The following is a 19,937-nucleotide window of genomic DNA, read 5'->3' as shown; positions in this document are numbered from 1 at the left end:
TTTGAGCTTCGCTTGGCAACAAGCCGATGGGCAAATGTGCTATGAGCAAGAAAAATAACCACAAAAAAAAAAAAAAGCATCCTGCCTATTGTGAGTCCCTTTTTAATGATGATGATATACATTAATTATTTTGTGATTCAAGGGTTTTAAACAGTGTTGTTAGGAGAAAACTCAGTATGATGAAATAAGCAACAAGAAAAAAAACAGACAAGAGTAAGACATTGCTCTGTATTCAAATGATTGTTAAATGATTGATTTTATTTATGTAGATAACAGCATTGATAGCAGAGTTGTCAGTAGAGCTCTTTCAGCACCATCACTTTTGACAAATGAAAGCTCTTCTTTTTTCGCAATCACCATCATTGAACCGACCTGTGAAAAAACATCAGGGCACTCTTGATTATTTTTTTCTCTCACAAATTGTCATGTTTCGGTTTTTGGGTTGGGTTTTTGTTTTATTTTGGTGAGTGTTGGTTGTTGGTGTTCCGGTCTTCTCCCCCAGTCTCGTTATGTTAACCTTGTCCACCTGCTTGTGTCTTCCCTTCCTGATGTGTAGTGCTGATTGGTTCCCCCTCCCTGCTGTGTCTCCCAGGTGTGTCCGGTTATTGTCATTAGTGTTGGTATAAGGGAGTGGTGTTTGTCTCACGCGGGTGTGGGAGCATTGTTTGCTGTTGTCTGCATGCTTTGTCACAGTGGTGTCATTTGACCATTTGCCAAGTCTTCCACGCCAAGTCTACAAAGTCTTCCACGCCAAGTCTACAAAGTCTTCCACGCCAAGTCTACAAAGTCTTCCACGCCAAGTCTACAAAGTCTTCCACGCCAAGTCTTCAACGTCAGCCACGCCAAGTCTTCAACGTCAGCCACGCCAAGTCTTCAACGTCAGCCACGCCAAGTCTTCAACGTCAGCCACGCCAAGTCTTCAACGTCAGCCACGCCAAGTCTTCAACGTCAGCCACGCCAAGTCTTCAACGTCAGCCACGCCAAGTCTTCAACGTCAGCCACGCCAAGTCTTCAACGTCAGCCACGCCAAGTCTTCAACGTCAGCCACGCCAAGTCTTCAACGTCAGCCACGCCAAGCCGTCAACGTCAGCCACGCCAAGTCGTCAACGTCAGCCACGCCAAGTCGTCAACGTCAGCCACGCCAAGTCGTCAACGTCAGCCACGCCAAGTCGTCAACGTCAGCCACGCCAAGTCGTCAACGTCAGCCACGCCAAGTCGTCAACGTCAGCCACGCCAAGTCGTCAACGTCAGCCACGCCAAGTCGTCAACGTCAGCCACGCCAAGTCGTCAACGTCAGCCACGCCAAGTCGTCAACGTCAGCCACGCCAAGTCGTCAACGTCAGCCACGCCAAGTCGTCAACGTCAGCCACGCCAAGTCGTCAACGTCAGCCACGCCAAGTCGTCAACGTCAGCCACGCCAAGTCGTCAACGTCAGCCACGCCAAGTCGTCAACGTCAGCCACGCCAAGTCGTCAACGTCAGCCACGCCAAGTCGTCAACGTCAGCCACGCCAAGTCGTCAACGTCAGCCACGCCAAGTCGTCAACGTCAGCCACGCCAAGTCGTCAACGTCAGCCACGCCAAGTCGTCTGCCTCACGCCAAGTCTTCTGCCTCACGCCAAGTCTTCTGCCTCACGCCAAGTCTTCTGCCTCACGCCAAGTCTTCTGCCTCACGCCAAGTCTTCTGCCTCACGCCAAGTCTTCTGCCTCACGCCAAGTCTTCTGCCTCACGCCAAGTCTTCTGCCTCACGCCAAGTCTTCTGCCTCACGCCAAGTCTTCTGCCTCACGCCAAGTCTTCTGCCTCACGCCAAGTCTCTGCCTCACGCCAAGTCTCTGCCTCACGCCAAGTCTCTGCCTCACGCCAAGTCTCTGCCTCACGCCAAGTCTCTGCCTCACGCCAAGTCTCTGCCTCACGCCAAGTCTCTGCCTCACGCCAAGTCTCTGCCTCACGCCAAGTCTCTGCCTCACGCCAAGTCTCTGCCTCACGCCAAGTCTCTGCCTCACGCCAAGTCTCTGCCTCACGCCAAGTCTCTGCCTCACGCCAAGTCTCTGCATCACGCAACGCCAAGTCCTCGCCATGATCTGGGTACACGTCCAGCCCAGTCTTCTCCACTTCAGTCTCGTCCCGTCCTTCCCCACCACAGTCAATAAAGTCATTCTAGTTGCTGTCAGTCCACTTCTCCCTGCCTATTTATTCCGCCTCTGGGTCCGTCCATCACACCCCCATCGTGACAGAATGCTCCCACCTACCTGGACCCAGCGGAAGCGCCTCGTCCCCGTTCCGGCTCCCCGCCGGACTCAGGACCTCGTTCCGGCTCCCCGCCGGACTCAGGACCTCGTTCCGGCTCCGCGCCGGACTCAGGACCCCGTTCCGGCTCCGCGCCGGATTCAAGTTCCCGTTCCGGCTCCGCGCCGGCCTCAGGACCCCGTTCCGGCTCCGCGCCGGCCTCAGGACCCCGTTCCGGCTCCGCGCCGGCCTCAGGACCCCGTTCCGGCTCCGCACCGGATTCAAGCTCCCGTTCCGGCTCCCCGCCGGACTCAGGACCCCGTTCCGGCTCCGCGCCGGATTCAAGTTCCCGTTCCGGCTCCGCGCCGGATTCAAGTTCCCGTTCCGGCTCCACGCCGGCCTCAGGACCCCGTTCCGGCTCCGCGCCGGATTCAAGTTCCCGTTCCGGCTCCGCGCCGGCCTCAGGACCCCGTTCCGGCTCCACGCCGGCCTCAGGACCCCGTTCCGGCGCCCTGCCGGCCTCAGGACCCCGTTCCGGCGCCCCGCCGGCTCCAGGCCCTCGTCCTGGCACCTCGGCAGCCCAAGAATGCCACGCCTGTGCCGCTTCAGCCCCTGGCCTCTTTGCCTGTGCCGCTGCTGCCGCTTCAGCCCCTGGCCACTTCGTCGCTGCCGGTCCCGGATGCAACGCCTGTGCCGCTGCCGCCGCAGCCCCAGGCCGCTTCGCCTGCGCCGCCGCCGCCGCAGCCCCAGGCCGCTTCGCCGCCGCAGCCCCAGGCCGCTTCGCCTGCGCCGCCGCCGCCGCAGCCCCAGGCCGCTTCGCCTGCGCCGCCGCAGCCCCAGGCCGCTTCGCCTGCGCCGCTGCCGCCGCAGCCCCAGGCCGCTTCGCCTGCGCCGCTGCCGCCGCAGCCCCAGGCCGCTTCGCCTGCGCCGCTGCCGCCGCAGCCCCTGGCCGCTTCGCCTGCGCCGCTGCCGCCGCAGCCCCTGGCCGCTTCGCCTGCGCCGCTGCCGCCGCAGCCCCTGGCCGCTTCGCCTGTGCCGCTGCCGCCGCAGCCCCTGGCCGCTTCGCCTGTGCCGCTGCCGCCGCAGCCCCTGGCCGCTTCGCCTGTGCCGCTGCCGCCGCAGCCCCTGGCCGCTTCGCCTGTGCCGCTGCCTCCGCAGCCCCTGGCCGCAACGCCTGTGCCGCTGCCTCCGCAGCCCCTGGCCGCAACGCCTGTGCCGCTGCCTCCGCAGCCCCTGGCCGCAACGCCTGTGCCGCTGCCTCCGCAGCCCCTGGCCGCAACGCCTGTGCCGCTGCCTCCGCAGCCCCTGGCCGCAACGCCTGTGCCGCTGCCTCCGCAGCCCCTGGCCGCAACGCCTGTGCCGCTGCCTCCGCAGCCCCTGGCCGCAACGCCTGTGCCGCTGCCTCCGCAGCCCCTGGCCGCAACGCCTGTGCCGCTGCCTCCGCAGCCCCTGGCCGCAACGCCTGTGCCGCTGCCTCAGCAGCCCCTGGCCGCAACGCCTGTGCCGCTGCCTCAGCAGCCCCTGGCCGCAACGCCTGTGCCGCTGCCTCCGCAGCCCCTGGCCGCAACGCCTGTGCCGCTGCCTCCGCAGCCCCTGGCCGCAACGCCTGTGCCGCTGCCTCCGCAGCCCCTGGCCGCAGCGCCTGTGCAGCCTAAGCCCCTGGCGTCTCAGGTCCCCTCGTCGCGGCCAATTGGCATCTCAGGTCCCCTCGTCACGGCAGAGTTGCCGCCTTCTCCCGCTTCCTCATCTCTGCCCCAAGTCAAGTCTCAAGTTTCCTCGTCTCTGCCCCAGGTCAAATCCCCAGCTTCCTTGTCACAGCCCCAGCCAAAGTCTCAAGTTTCCTCGTCTCTGCCCCAGGTCAAATCCCCGGCTTCCTCGTCTCTGCCCCGATCAAAGTCTCCGGGCCTGGTGTCCGCCCCAAGCAGTGCGGTCATGGTGGCCGATCCGGGACCTAGCGCCAGGCGGCGCAGAAGACGGGCCCACCACGGGGACCGGCCCTTGGCGGAGCCACCCCAGTTTCAGCCCTCTGGGCCGATGATTTTGCCTCCTCCTGGGCCACCCCCGGATGCGGAGTTTATGGCATTGTGTGAGGCCGTTTTTCGCCCCCTTGTGTCCTCCTATTCCTACCCTGGTTGAGGGCTGTGTTTTGCTCCCGTTCCCGTCCCACAGCCACGCCAAGTCTTCAACGTCAGCCACGCCAAGTCTTCAACGTCAGCCACGCCAAGTCTTCAACGTCAGCCACGCCAAGTCTTCAACGTCAGCCACGCCAAGTCGTCAACGTCAGCCACGCCAAGTCGTCAACGTCAGCCACGCCAAGTCGTCAACGTCAGCCACGCCAAGTCGTCAACGTCAGCCACGCCAAGTCGTCAACGTCAGCCACGCCAAGTCGTCAACGTCAGCCACGCCAAGTCGTCAACGTCAGCCACGCCAAGTCGTCAACGTCAGCCACGCCAAGTCGTCAACGTCAGCCACGCCAAGTCGTCAACGTCAGCCACGCCAAGTCGTCAGCCTCACGCCAAGTCGTCAGCCTCACGCCAAGTCTTCTGCCTCACGCCAAGTCTTCTGCCTCACGCCAAGTCTTCTGCCTCACGCCAAGTCTTCTGCCTCACGCCAAGTCTTCTGCCTCACGCCAAGTCTTCTGCCTCACGCCAAGTCTTCTGCCTCACGCCAAGTCTTCTGCCTCACGCCAAGTCTTCTGCCTCACGCCAAGTCTTCTGCCTCACGCCAAGTCTTCTGCCTCACGCCAAGTCTTCTGCCTCACGCCAAGTCTTCTGCCTCACGCCAAGTCTTCTGCCTCTCGCCAAGTCTCTGCCTCTCGCCAAGTCTCTGCCTCTCGCCAAGTCTCTGCCTCTCGCCAAGTCTCTGCCTCTCGCCAAGTCTCTGCATCACGCAACGCCAAGTCCTCGCCATGATCTGGGTACACGTCCAGCCCAGTCTTCTCCACTTCAGTCTCGTCCCGTCCTTCCCCACCACAGTCAATAAAGTCATTCTAGTTGCTGTCAGTCCACTTCTCCCTGCCTATTTATTCCGCCTCTGGGTCCGTCCATCACACCCCCATCGTGACACAAATGCTTAATAGGCTACATCATCAGGGTTTGGATTTATTAGTCAGTAGACTATTCAAAGATGTAAATATTTATGTGATTAGATCTAGTTTCTCTCTAAAGGTACAGCACAGAAAAGGCAGCACATCAGTAGCCGTGATAAATACGGAGATAAATATAAACACACTGGTTTTTGCCTCTTTTTTTTTTCGCCACTAGAAAGACTGGAAAATTGATCTTGAAAGTCCATAAAAAGTGCTTGAATTTGGCAATGGAAATGTTGTACGAACCCTGATAGTTGATCTCCATGCAGTTTTCTCCAGAACCAAAGTTATCTGGTTGCGCTACTCCCCATGGAAGTTCTATAAATGGAGAACCGTCTGTCCACAGCCAAACACCCTCCTAAACAAAAAAAGAAAAAGAAAAAACAAAACAAAGTGTGGATTATTTTAACAAGCATACAAACAAGCAAACAAACAAACACCTTCAAAAGGAACATCAGTAACGTTAGCATCCATCAACCTTTATGCTAACACAACATGAGAAGTTTCCTGGCCGGTTGCCATGGCAATGAGAGACTTTGCTCTTCTCATGATATGCCGGTGATGCCATCAAGTGAAAAGTGTTATTTGAGCAATATCTCAATTACAAATGCCTGCGTGAATAATGAAGTTACCCACCTTTGCATGATCATTGGCCCCAACCCAAGTTATTGTAGGTTCTTGAGTTGTAAGAAAGGTCAGTCGTGAAGGAATGCCAGCTCGGCTTCATTATGAAATGAGGCCAAGTTGCCCCCTTGGCGAATGCAGTATAGCTAATAAGCAATAGAAGAGGATGAATATTAATTTTAGAGTCAGAAACAGACAAGAGTATGAGATAGCATAAAGAAGAAGTGACTTTTAAACTGGTGATAAACTCATTAATCCTGACAATAGGTTACAGGTTGAGCTCTTTGTTGGGCCTTCAATAATGTCACAATATTTCACTGTATTACAAACTGTATTATAAACAATTGAATCCAGTTGGTTAGTTTTAGTATTTAAAATGAAAACGGCACCTCAGCGTCAATCAAAGGTTTAAGTTGTAAAACAAATTGGTAACAGCGAGTTCACAAGAGAAAGTGACAGAGAAAAATTAGTTGTCAATATATGAATGAGTCTGATATTAAAAATACATTCTAAAACTTAAATGAGTATACGGGATCCTTTGGCATACCAGCCTATGTCCTCGACTTGTGCCTGTGGATGAAAAAGAAAAAAAAAAAAAGATTATATTCAACTTAACCGGTTTATATTTTTGTAAGGAGAAAAGAAAAAAAAAAAACTGCAAAAAGCACAATCATATTGAACTGATCAAATTGCTGCAGCGATAACTTCGGCTTTTCCAAATATTTTTTTTCCAAACTGAAATAGTCCTCATATTCATACTATTTGCAAGTTGTTGTTTTTTTTTAATGACTTTTCATGACATTTTTTTTTTATTGTAATATTGCAGTAAAAATAGTTCTCATCATGTAACATCATACTATTGAATATTCTTTCTTACTTTAGTCACATAAATTATAGTTAATTTTTGTATGATAATGTTATAAAAAGGGATATATTTTCCTATTAAGCCTTTATTAGGGTAAAATCATATTACAATACACTACATAGCGATTCGTCAATAATTAGATAGAGATACATCAATCGATCGATCAGTTGATAGATCGATAGATAGATATTTTAAACTATTTTCTAATATTATGGAATTATTCTCAGAAACCTTTATGTGACATTATGAAATATTACAACCTTATCTTGCAATGAAACTTTCCCAATAAAACACATTTATGTTTCACAATCACAATATCAAAATGTGGAATGAGTGACGACAAAGGACTGACATTCAAGGATGTCAGATTCGGATTATAATCCAAGTGTAATGCGGTGAATCCCTAAATAAATAAATAAATAAATATCTTGTGTGCTGTGTGTGTCCTCACATTTGCGCCTCGTAGCCACATTCAGTCAGACACAGGATCAAAAGAATGGAACGACCTGATGCCATCTGTGAAAATAACTGCTCCATTAGTAGAAAAATAAAATATGAAGAGCTTTTTTGTTTAGATTATTTCAGTTTGAATGGAAGCAGAAGCTGATCGTTGCATTTACAACAAAAAGTCAGTCCAGCAATGAAAACATACATCTATGAGCTGGAACATAAATTATTATTTTATCTGATTATTGTTGTACAGTTTGCATCACTTAACCATTAAAAATATTTGTAATCAAACTCACCTCTGCGCGTTGGTTTCTGCAAGGATCACCAATGAAAAACTCACACAAGATTGCAGTTTTGTGCGCTTTTATCTTAGAGTTCTTGTCAACAAGTTTATACAAGCATGCATCATATGTGCAAACAAGTGCCCCAAATTTACCCTGGGCAAACGATTATGAAAGTGACCAAAGTTTACTAGTCCATAAACCAGATAACAAGTGCAGGTATCGAACGACCTCAAATAAGGCGCTTGTGATCTTCGGGTAACTTGACATCGCAGAAAATATCAAACGGACGTTTCATACCATTGGCTTAAATGAATATCCCTACGGTGTCCTGGCGTTGGTTATTAAAAATGGCTGTCATTCCCTCCAATAAAACAGGTAAATCGTAAGTAACGGTAATTACTCATTAAACTACATGAAATCATCCTCATCCTCTTTCCAATTAGCAGCCTCCAAGATGGTGTGCATAGAAATTCATTATGCGGAAATACTCTCCAAGTTTGATTTGTTATCATTATAACCTAAAAGTTTGAGGATGGTGATGTGGCTCAAGAATGAGTGTACACAGGTGTCTTATCTTTGACAGTGACAAACCAATTGCCTGATAAACACATTTGGGGTTTCTAACTAAAAACGATGATGAAACTGTCGGGATTCTCTGGGACAGAAAGAACAGTCTCTTCTATGGAAGGAGCAAACTTCAACTCTTGATAAACATGTTTACGCAACTGTCCGACACTCTTGGGTCAGAAATATCACAAATCGTCACCACAAAATGGTTAATTTTTTTGTGTTTCCTGAAAAATCTGAAAATATGACTTTTATTTTGCGATTATTTTTAAAAAGGTGTGAAAATGCAGTAGCTTATTGTATCGCAAAAGAAATTAAGACTATATGGTTTATAGGTCTTGCATTGCTGCAACACAACTGACCACTGACCCACCCACCAATCCATCCATCCATCCATCCATCCATCCATCCATCCATCCATCCATCCATCCATCCATCCATCCATCCATCCAACCACTGACCCACCCACCAATCCATCCATTTGTCCATCCATTTGTCCATCCATCCATCATCCATCCATCCATCCATCCAACCACTGACCCACCCACCAATCCATCCATCCATCCGGCCGGCCGTCCATCCACCCAACCACTGACCCACCCACCAATCCATCCATTTGTCCATCCATTTGTCCATCCATCCATCCATCCAACCACTGCCCCACCCACCAATCCATCCATCCATCCATCCATCCAACCACTGACCCACCCACCAATCCATCCATTTGTCCATCCATTTGTCCATCCATCCATCATCCATCCATCCATCCATCCAACCACTGACCCACCCACCAATCCATCCATCCATCCGGCCGTCCGTCCATCCATCCAACCACTGACCCACCCACCAATCCATCCATCCATCCATCCATCCATCCATCCACCATCCATCATCCATCCATCCATCCATCCATCCATCCATCCATCCAACCACTGACCCACCCACCAATCCATCCATCTGTCCGTCCGTCCATCCATCCAACCACTGACCCACCCACCAATCCATCCATCTGTCCGTCCATCCATCCAACCACTGACCCACCCACCAATCCATCCATCTGTCCGTCCATCCATCCAACCACTGACCCATCCACCAATCCATCCATCTGTCCATCCATCCATCCGTCCATCCATCCATCCAACCACTGACCCACCCACCAATCCATCCATCTGTCCGTCCATCCATCCATCCAACCACTGACCCATCCACCAATCCATCCATCTGTCCATCCATCCGTCCATCCATCCATCCAACCACTGACCCACCCACCAATCCATCCATCCGTCCGTCCATCCATCCAACCACTGACCCACCCACCAATCCATCCATCCGTCCGTCAGTCCAACCATCCAACCACTGACCCACCCACCAATCCATCCATCTGTCCATCCGTCCATCTATCCAACCACTGACCCACCCACCAATCCATCCATCTGTCCATCAATCCATCCGTCCGTCCATCCATCCAACCACTGACCCACCCACCAATCCATCCATCTGTCCATCCATCCATCCATCCATCCAACCACTGACCCACCAACCAATCCATCCATCCATCCATCCAACCACTGACCCACCCACCAATCCATCCATCCGGCCGGCCGTCCATCCATCCAACCACTGACCCACCCACCAATCCATCCATCTGTCCGTCCGTCCATCCATCCAACCACTGACCCACCCACCAATCCATCAATCTGTCCGTCCCTCCATCCATCCAACCACTGACCCACCCACCAGTTCATCCATCTGTCCATCCATCCATCCGTCCATCCATCCATCCAACCACTGACCCACCAACCAATCCATCCATCCATCCATCCATCCAACCACTGACCCACCCACCAATCCATCCATCCGGCCGGCCGTCCATCCATCCAACCACTGACCCACCCACCAATCCATCCATCTGTCCGTCTGTCCATCCATCCAACCACTGACCCACCCACCAATCCATCCATCTGTCCATCCATCCGTCCATCCATCTGTCCGTCCATCCATCCATCCAACCACTGACCCACCCACCAATCCATCCATCTGTCCGTCCATCCATCCAACCACTGACCCACCCACCAATCCATCCATCCGTCCATCCATCCATCCAACCACTGACCCACCCACCAATCCATCCATCCATCCGTCCGTCCATCCATCCAACCACTGACGCACCCACCAATCCATCCATCCGTCCGTCCGTCCAACCATCCAACCACTGACCCACCCACCAATCCATCCATCTGTCCATCCGTCCATCCATCCAAACACTGACCCACCCACCAATCCATCCATCTGTCCATCAAGCCATCCGTCCGTCCATCCATCCAACCACTGACCCACCCACCAATCCATCCATCTGTCCGTCCATCCATCCATCCATCCAACCACTGACCCACCCACCAATTCATCCATCTGTCCATCCATCCATCCGTCCATCCATCCATCCAACCACTGACCCACCAACCAATCCATCCATCCATCCATCCATCCATCCATCCATCCATCCAACCACTGACCCACCCACCAATCCATCCATCCGGCCGGCCGTCCATCCATCCAACCACTGACCCACCCACCAATCCATCCATCTGTCCGTCCATCCATCCATCCAACCACTGACCCACCCACCAATCCATCCATCTGTCCGTCCGTCCATCCATCCAACCACTGACCCACCCACCAATCCATCCATCTGTCCATCCATCCGTCCATCCATCTGTCCGTCCATCCATCCATCCAACCACTGACCCACCCACCAATCCATCCATCTGTCCATCCATCCGTCCATCCATCTGTCCGTCCATCCATCCAACCACTGACCCACCCACCAATCCATCCATCCGTCCGTCCATCCATCCAACCACTGACCCACCCACCAATCCATCCATTCGTCCGTCCATCCATCCAACCACTGACCCACCCACCAAACCATCCATCTGTCCGTCCGTCCATACATCCAACCACTGACCCACCCACCAATCCATCCATCTGTCCATCCATCCATCCGTCCGTCCATCCATCCAACCACTGACCCACCCACCAATCCATCCATCTGTCCGTCCATCCATCCATCCAACCACTGACCCACCCACCAATCCATCCATCTGTCCATCCATCCGTCCATCCATCTGTCCGTCCATCCATCCAACCACTGACCCACCCACCAATCCATCCATCCGTCCGTCTATCCATCCAACCACTGACCCACCCACCAATCCATCCATCCGTCCGTCCATCCATCCAACCACTGACCCACCCACCAATCCATCCATCTGTCCGTCCGTCCATACATCCAACCACTGACCCACCCACCAATCCATCCATCTGTCCATCCATCCATCCGTCCGTCCATCCATCCAACCACTGACCCACCCACCAATCCATCCATCTGTCCGTCCATCCATCCATCCAACCACTGACCCACCCACCAATTCATCCATCTGTCCATCCATCCATCCAACCACTGACCCACCCACCAATCCATCCATCCGGCCGTCAGTCCATCCATCCAACCACTGACCCACCCACCAATCCATCCATCTGTCCGTCCGTCCATCCATCCAACCACTGACCCACCCACCAATCCATCCATCTGTCCGTCCATCCATCCATCCAACCACTGACCCACCCACCAATCCATCCATCCGTCCGTCCATCCATCCAACCACTGACCCACCCACCAATCCATCCATCCGTCCGTCCATCCATCCAACCACTGACCCACCCACCAATCCATCCATCCATCCATCCAACCACTGACCCACCCACCAATCCATCCATTTGTCCGTCCGTCCATCCATCCAACCACTGACCCACCCACCAATCCATCCATCTGTCCGTCCGTCCATACATCCAACCACTGATCCACCCACCAATCCATCCATCCATCCAACCACTGACCCACCCACCAATCCATCCATCTGTCCGTCCATCCATCCATCCAACCACTGACCCACCCACCAATTCATCCATCCATCCAGCCATCCATCCACTGACCCACCCACCAATCCATCCATCCGGCCGTCCGTCCATCCATCCAACCACTGACCCACCCACCAATCCATCCATCTGTCCGTCCGTCCATCCATCCAACCACTGACCCACCCACCAATCCATCCATCTGTCCGTCCATCCATCCATCCAACCACTGACCCACCCACCAATCCATCCATCCATCCATCCGTCCGTCCATCCATCCAACCACTGACCCACCCACCAATCCATCCATCCATCCAACCACTGACCCACCCACCAATCCATCCATCCATCCATCCAACCACTGACCCACCCACCAATCCATCCATCTGTCCGTCCGTCCATCCATCCAACCACTGACCCACCCACCAATCCATCCATCTGTCCATCTGTTCATCCATCCAACCACTGACCCACCCACCAATCCGTCCGTCTGTCCATCTATCCATCCACTGACCCACCCACCAATCCATCTGTCCGTCCATTCATGCGGTCATCCATCCATCCATCCATCCAAGAAAAACAAAAGAAGAAAAACACGACAAAAATAAACGAGTTTGAAAATTCAAACATTTATTTGTGAATTCTATGACAAAACACAGTGGACAGTTAGAATATGAGCTACATTGGTCTTAAAAAAAAAAAAACTCTTTAAAAGCCCTCTTGGATTGCTTTTCTTATTTTTTTATTTTGTGTGTTTTTCATCCGCTTCAAAATACGCATACACTATATACATAGGAAATGCTCAAGTGTGGTCAGTAAAGGGAGACAGCTACATATTTCCACAGCGACCTGCATCCAGATCAGCTGTTGACATTCAGCTTTTCTCAAAAACAACAACAAAATAACTCTATTAATATCATGGAATTTGTTTCCTTTTTCTTTAATGTAGCTTTCATTGCATTCTCCTTTTTCATGAGGCATTACTTCAAAAAGTCAAGCATAAGGTTGCTCATATTTCTACCTAAATTACATACAGTATTTATCAATAAGCCTAAATATTAGATAATACTATTGTACATATTGCTAACAGATGTGATGAAGACAAAAGGTTTATAGGTAGTTTTCCGAACAGCTGGCAAATGTGAATCCTGTAAAAGTGTGTTTTCAATTAAATTAAAAAATTATGACTTCTGATTAAAGCAATTGACGAGTAATTGCAATGACTTTCCAAATGCTGGGAATGGATAGAATGTTTGATGATGTAATGGAAAAATGGTGCATTTTAATACCAATAGTTCATGTTCTACTATTAAGAAAAAGAAGAAATATCAATTGTTTGATTTGTTGTCATTTTATGTTCTTTACTTTTCAAGCAACAACATTGCAATTGTGTGTAATAAGGCCAAATGTGCTTCCCAGGTATGCGATGCAACTACTGAAGCACAAACAAACACATTTTCACTTACTGTATTCGTATTGGCAACAAATTCCACTAAAGTGTATTTGAAAAGTAATAAAATAGGTCTTTATCCAATCAATGTCATTTGCTACTATAGGATGTGATATGCAACTCTACTTTTCAAAATAATGGCCAATTAAAAACGGATAAATAGATGAGCTACAAAGAACCAGAAAGTATACCAACCACAAAAAAAAAGAAAAAACAAGCAAACAAACATATACATATATATTTAAAAACGTATTTCCAGAAATAATATTTCTATAAAACGTGTACTAGACATCTCATCCTATTCTAATGCTGTAAACCATTTGTTTGTTGTCCCTCGATTGCGGTACAACTTTAGTGTAGCTTTTTTTGTGCATAAAAACAATCTTGGTCATTGAAATAAAAGGCCTACTGGGTTTGTTTCAACGTGACAGGCACTTCAATTATCAGCTGATCTTCATAATGGCGGGAACACAATGGAATGCAAAACATACAGAAAAGTATTTTTCAGTCCATTTTTTCTCTTTTGAGTTGTTTTTCATCATGGTTTGATGATAATGAGCTGATCATTTTTGAAGCGGGAAAAAAATGGAATTTGATGAGAGTCCCAATGAGTGTCTCAAGAGCATGATACCACACATGAATGCTTTTGTTTATATTTGTTTGATGGTTCGACTAGAGTATTTTTTTTTCTTTTCTATTATTAATTATAATTTTAGTATTTTAAATTCCGTCATTTTTCCAGTTCCACATCCTCACTTTACCTTTATACTATTGTTACTAATACGAATTAAGAATAAAAACAACTGCTTTTCTGGACCCCAATTAATAAATAATCTTACAGATTAAGGTAAGCATGCACTTATTAATAGTAAACGAGACAATGCCGTCTCCCCCAACTCTCTTAGAATTTTTAAAATATAGGATACATGGATTAAAAAAAAAATAATAATAATTACAGAACACATAACATCCACGCTGGTTGAAATCAGTCAGTTGTGGGGAGGGTTCGGTCTATGCAAATGAGCCAAAGCTCCCTCCGCCTCTTATATTGCTGGGTCATTGCAGACGACAGCTTTTGTTACCATGGCAACTAGAGGTGGAGTTACAGACTTTGCATCAAGGCTAGCGCACATTTGTAGATGGTTTGCATTTTCACTCGTGGAGGCACCACTTCATTACCAAGCATGCAAATTATAGGACACATAATCCATTTGTAAAGCGGATCCGTGCATGTGCCGTCATGATTGCCCATATTGGGAAAGATTTGCTTGGTTGTGTAATTTCACTTTATGAGGCTGTACAGAAACCCACGTATTTGTTGACAATCAAAAAGTCAATTTTCCCTTTAATTTAATTCTAAGCTAATGGCTTTGCTCAGAAAAAAAATGCAGCAGAGATTGTCTGACATCATGTGAAAAAAGGCCTGTTTGCATTCCAATGAACTTTGACCTACCTCGCGTCAAATCACTGCCACAGTTAGCCGTGTGCATTTTGTCAATGAACGTCCCATGAGGGTGCACTAAGCACCAATTAGCACAATCAGCTGCATGACTGCCATCGTCTTGGCTTAGCTTTTTGACATCAGTGAAGGAATAAAACAGGCACTTCACCTGTGGCCACATGAAAAAAAAAATCTCTTGCAGGTAACATCTGATGTTTTTCCTTATCATCTACAAAGACAGTTAAGATGTAACAAATGGTCCCATGTTTAGAGAAAAGGTCCCAGGATTCCAAGTATCATTGAGGTCAAGAAATGGTAGGATTAAAAAAAAAAAAAAAAAAAAAAAAAAAAAAAAAAAAAAAACAGGTCACCTTAAATAGTGAGAGTCTCCCCTGTGTGTTTATTGTATACAAAGCAGCACATGCAGGTGGGTGACATAGTGAGGATGAGGGCTTCATTAGGTCCATAGTGGCATTTATCTGAATGTCCTGCTGGTAGTATTGTGATTGTTAAACGGGTATGACGGCCCATCATCCTGGCATAGCAACTACTAACGCTGAAAAATGTGACCTGAAAGTGTTTGTTTGCGTGTGTGTGTGTGTAACATGGATGTGTGCAGAGCAGTGCGTGTTATGTTTGGCAGTGCACGTGTGTGGCAGGTTAGGTGATGGGAGTGAAGGTGTTGACATGGCAGTGGTGTGCAGTGTTCGACAGGGATCATGTGTGTGCGTGGGTGTGTGTGTGTGTGTGGGGGGTGTGTGTGTGTGGGGGGTGTGTGTGTGTGGCAGAAGCAGTGTTTTTTTTTCACTCTGTCAAAGTGTCTCCCTTCTCTTCGACGGAAGCCGAAGACTCGTGCGGGCGGTGTTTGCACTGTCCCAGCGAGGTGCGAGAGCCTCGAGAAGGTCGTGCGATGCAGTCGCAGGGTCCGTCCTGACACAAAGAAACAACATCTTTCATTCACAACACAATGCAAGGTAAGAAGAGTTCCCCATCTGAGTGAGCGGGGAAAAATATTTTTTGAACGTAATCATTGGACAACTATGGTTTCTGTTATTGTGCTGCCCCCTGTTGGTTTGGAGTGTGAACAACAACAGGAGTTCTTGGTTCAGAGACATCACGTTACTGGAGACAGATTGTACATGTAAGTTGTTGTTGTTGTGAACTCATACAATGAAAGTCATTTGCATTCTTCACAACCCTACAAGGGAGTGGACGCAATTTTAGAGCATTTTGCTTGATGTTTCAAGACACACAGGATAATGTGTTCTATGATTATTTTTACATCAAATCTACCAAATGACATAATAGACTCCCTTATTACACCAGGGGAAAAAAAGAAGAAAAAAAAAGTTTGAGTCTACCATTTTTGTTCTCTAGTAGTCAGCAGTAGAACATAGCTAAGTTAGGAAACTCCACTGCTTTGGCCAAAATCCGGGGGGTGGGGGGGGGATTATTTTTGTTTAAACAAAAACAAAGAAAATCAGTGACTTTTATGTTTATATATTTTTTTTAATTTGTGACACCTCTAACATTTGAACAGTGGTTTTCTTCTATGAAGCAGTTAATTCAACATTTACGAATGGTGTTTGATGGCAAAATAATAAGCGCTGTGGATTTACAATCTAAAATGGTACACCACTTCCCTCTGCTGGCGAATTGGCTCATTACATCTCCTCAAATCAATTGCAATTTAAAGGGCTAAGACTCATATCAACCCTTTCAGACAAAAAAACTCGGCCTTGGACCTGAATGATTCCAACAGACTTCTTGAAAGGAAACCTGACTGTCATGACGAATTTGCTTCATATGATTTGGTTGTTACAATGGTAGCGTACAGACAAATAAAATTTCTACAGAATGTATTAATAGTCTTTATTTTAGTCCAATAAAATTTTATCCGTCTAGTTTTGGTCAACAAAAACTGTCAAAGTTTTAGTCTAGTTTTAGTCAGGACAATCATTTAACCACTTTATGGTTTTTCTTTCTTTCTTTTTTTTTTTGTCAACGGATTATATTGAAATTGAACATTTCAGATCTAAAACTATTTCACATAAATTTTCTCTCAACTTGTTTTTTATGAAAAACAACTTTACATACAAATATACAAACACATTATATCAACAAGTGGCTACTATGGCTCCATGCTATGAGCTAGTAAGTTAGCCAACATTAGTTAGCAGTCAGATTAACATTATTGTTGGATTAATGTTACGTTCTAACTATAATGTACTTTTTTTTTTTTTAACCTTTCACCATGAATCCAACTCCTGTCTGTCCCATGTGTTTGTTCATGTTGCACTCGCTAGCTGCAGATTTGATAGTGGATGCGTCACTGCGTGTCACATGACAGTGTCACAGTGACAGATAGCAGAGACAAGATTTTACAAATTCATATAACTATCTCGTTTTTGTTCATGAACTAAATGTCCACATAGATTTTAGTCCAGTTTTTAAGTGAAGTACATTTTTGTCTCGTCTTCTTTAGTCAGCAGAAATACATACTAATTTAGTCCCAGTTGTTGTTTATTAATGAGAGTTTTAGTCTAGTCTAGTCTAGTTTTAATCCGGTGAAAAATGTGTGTTGATGAAATTATTTTTGTTTAGTTTTCGTTGATGAAATTAGCACTACTTTGAAGTTGTTTTGGCATTTTTTAATATGCTCACGCACTTTGAATCAAAGTCTTTACCTCGGTCCCAGCTCCTGCAGGGCCAGCGTCCTTCCCTCCTCCTCCCATAATGCTGACCATCTCCTCGCCGGCCGTCTGTCTCATGAAGCGCTTGTTCACAATCCTGGTCACATTGTCGTTGCCTCCACACAGTCCGGCCAAAGCGCCGAGACCTCCCACGGCAGCTGGCAGACATTCTGGCTTGATCTCATCCACGCAGTTAAAGCCCCCTCCAACAAGCGAGTCCCTTTGCATTCTCTCTCCCGGCAGGGTGACGCCTCCCTGGCTTTGGCCGCTGCACACATTCTGTAAGAACTCCTGGATGAAGCCTCCGAAGCGCTGAGTGTTTGGGTCAGATACGCAGGAGGGCTTCCCCGCGGCGTGAGGATGTCGCACTGGACTGGCACCTAAACAACATTGATCTACATGAGTTTGGCTGAAAATGAATACATCTTATTTTATTTTGGGAATTTCTTTGCCGATGCATCATTCTCTACTCTTACTCTTGTTTAGATTCTTCAATGTCACTTTTGACCTCTGATGTATGATTGCTGTGTATCGTCTGCAAATTTTACAATGATATTTTTAGTTTGGACTTAATGGATGAAGAACGTATGAGCCTTTGCAACACATCCCTGCGGAACACCACTTTAGAGCAACGTCACGGCGGTTCGAATCCAAAGAGCGTATTTTACCTCCGTCTCCCCTCCAGAGTGTCTCAGTGCTTCCCGAATGTTCCACCACACTGAAGAGGCTGGAGAGGCCGTCGTTGAGGCCACTGAGCACGGGGCTGTCCCTGGTGGTGGTTGAGCGGGCCCAAGCTGAGCCTCCGCCCCCACTGATGGCTCTCGGCTGGAGGCTCCAAAGGCTGCGCTCTCGAGATGAAGGCGTCCCGTCCAGTCTGGAGGTGGAGCCTGAAAACAAGCAAGATGGGTCCAACTTTTAAAAAAAAACAAAGTTGATAAGCACAGGAAGCATTACAGCCTCCTACTCTTATAAATACCTGAGGACACGCGGCGCTGGAGCTTCGGGGATCCAAACTTGGGTGAGCAACAGGGCCTCTCGATTCGGCTGTGAACTTTGTCCAGGGAAGTTGATATTTGTCTCGTTCGGGCTGACGCGAGTGGGGAAGTGGTTGTCGATGAGGGCCGGGGTGACCAGGCTTTGGCGTGAAAACCTGCGCTCCGGCCGCCGGCGAGGTTGTCAGTTTGAAGCCCGATGCTGACGCACTGTGCGGCTGTTTGCGTGGACCTGGTGGACATGCCGACCGCCTGGAAAAAGTAAAGCAAAAGAGTGAGGAGATTAAAAAAAATCTTAATCTGGTTAAATTTTATATTACATTAATTAATGTCAACTGATTGAGGGTTGCTGCTAATGTTAATATATTCATCTATCAATTATTTTGTCAATAAATAGATGAATTGGATTAAAAAAAGGTTTCATTTCCATTCCTATATTCAAAAAATATTGAAATATTTAAATCATCATTGCAGAAAATGCACAAACATGATAATGAACCAGGTACTGAGTTGGTTTGTAACATGCCAGGAAAATGGCAACAATATTGATCAATGCTTTCCAAAGTAAAAGATGTTTGCCATTGTTTCATTTTCATTCAGCATAAAGCTAATTTGGCTTTCATGGAATGTTAAAATATATGAGAATAGTTACTATTAAGAAGCTAAAACATCGATTAGTTGGACAATCAATTTGTTGTTCATCAATCAATTAATTGTTGCACCTCTCTGATCACTAAGTGCAATTACAGTAAGTACTATAGTATTTGTATGTTGGATGTGCGCCTTTAAGGGCCGTTGCCAAATGAGTGACATGTGTGGCGAGAGTCGGGTTGGCTGGTTAGTGTGCGTGTGAGCATCTAAGTGTGAGATGTGGCCTACAACAGCTCTTTGTAACTCAAATTTTGACTTGCAACAAAGGAAGAAAAAATAAAAATCAACCAAGCGATGGATCACAACTCAAAAACATTTGTATGTTGGAGCACTCGTAAGTTAAAGTACCAATCCATAGTTTATATGTACAGTAAACAGGTTGCACATATATTTTTTTTGTCTAGTTATTTGCTCATTTTGGGATTTACTTCCACTTTTGGCCACAAGGTGGCATATCATGAGTGTGTTAACACTTAATTTGAATGAAGAGAAAACAGGAAGTGTTTCAAGATCAGCCTCGTTTTTGCTGAAGATATTAGAAAGAAATTATTGAATGTCTCAATCCTCTCACAGCCAGCATTTTAAGACCACAAAAAACATTATTTTTTGTCTCATTCACTGCTCCTCTTGCTCGTTTTCAATATCTTAATACTGCTTTAATGTGTTTGTATTATTTTAACGTGTGTTTAAA

The 19,937-nt window shown here is 47.8% G+C and overlaps 1 protein-coding gene and 1 long non-coding RNA gene across 3 annotated transcripts in view; both read right to left on the bottom strand.

Moving 5' to 3' along the window:
- Window positions 1–227: 227 nt before the first annotated feature.
- Window positions 228–7,690, bottom strand: LOC144014692 (uncharacterized). Of its 2 annotated transcripts, none has more exons than XR_013282541.1 (6): window positions 7,550–7,690; window positions 7,255–7,319; window positions 6,328–6,508; window positions 5,951–6,084; window positions 5,561–5,672; window positions 228–372 (listed from the first exon to the last, which is right to left on the bottom strand). It is a non-coding gene; the product is annotated as an uncharacterized LOC144014692 (long non-coding RNA). The 2 variants fall into 2 exon arrangements; XR_013282540.1 differs by having other exon boundaries at window positions 6,486–6,508.
- A 4,937-nt stretch (window positions 7,691–12,627) lies between these two features.
- mtcl2 (microtubule crosslinking factor 2) overlaps window positions 12,628–19,937 on the bottom strand; it is a 72,375-nt gene continuing 65,065 nt past the window's right edge. Inside the window, exons 21-24 of the mRNA XM_077514873.1 lie at window positions 18,580–18,847; window positions 18,272–18,490; window positions 17,598–17,983; window positions 12,628–15,840 (exon numbers count right to left, since the gene is read on the bottom strand). Of these exons, the coding sequence (XP_077370999.1) occupies window positions 15,715–15,840; window positions 17,598–17,983; window positions 18,272–18,490; window positions 18,580–18,847 (999 nt within the window). The 3' untranslated portion in view covers window positions 12,628–15,714. The remainder of the gene's footprint in view (window positions 15,841–17,597; window positions 17,984–18,271; window positions 18,491–18,579; window positions 18,848–19,937) is intronic.

Source organism: Festucalex cinctus, chromosome 2, assembly GCF_051991245.1.
Source record: "Festucalex cinctus isolate MCC-2025b chromosome 2, RoL_Fcin_1.0, whole genome shotgun sequence".
Classification (NCBI taxonomy): domain Eukaryota; kingdom Metazoa; phylum Chordata; class Actinopteri; order Syngnathiformes; family Syngnathidae; genus Festucalex; species Festucalex cinctus.
The sequence above is the reverse complement of the archived record's forward strand: the minus strand, read 5'-3'. Positions and strand labels throughout refer to the sequence as shown.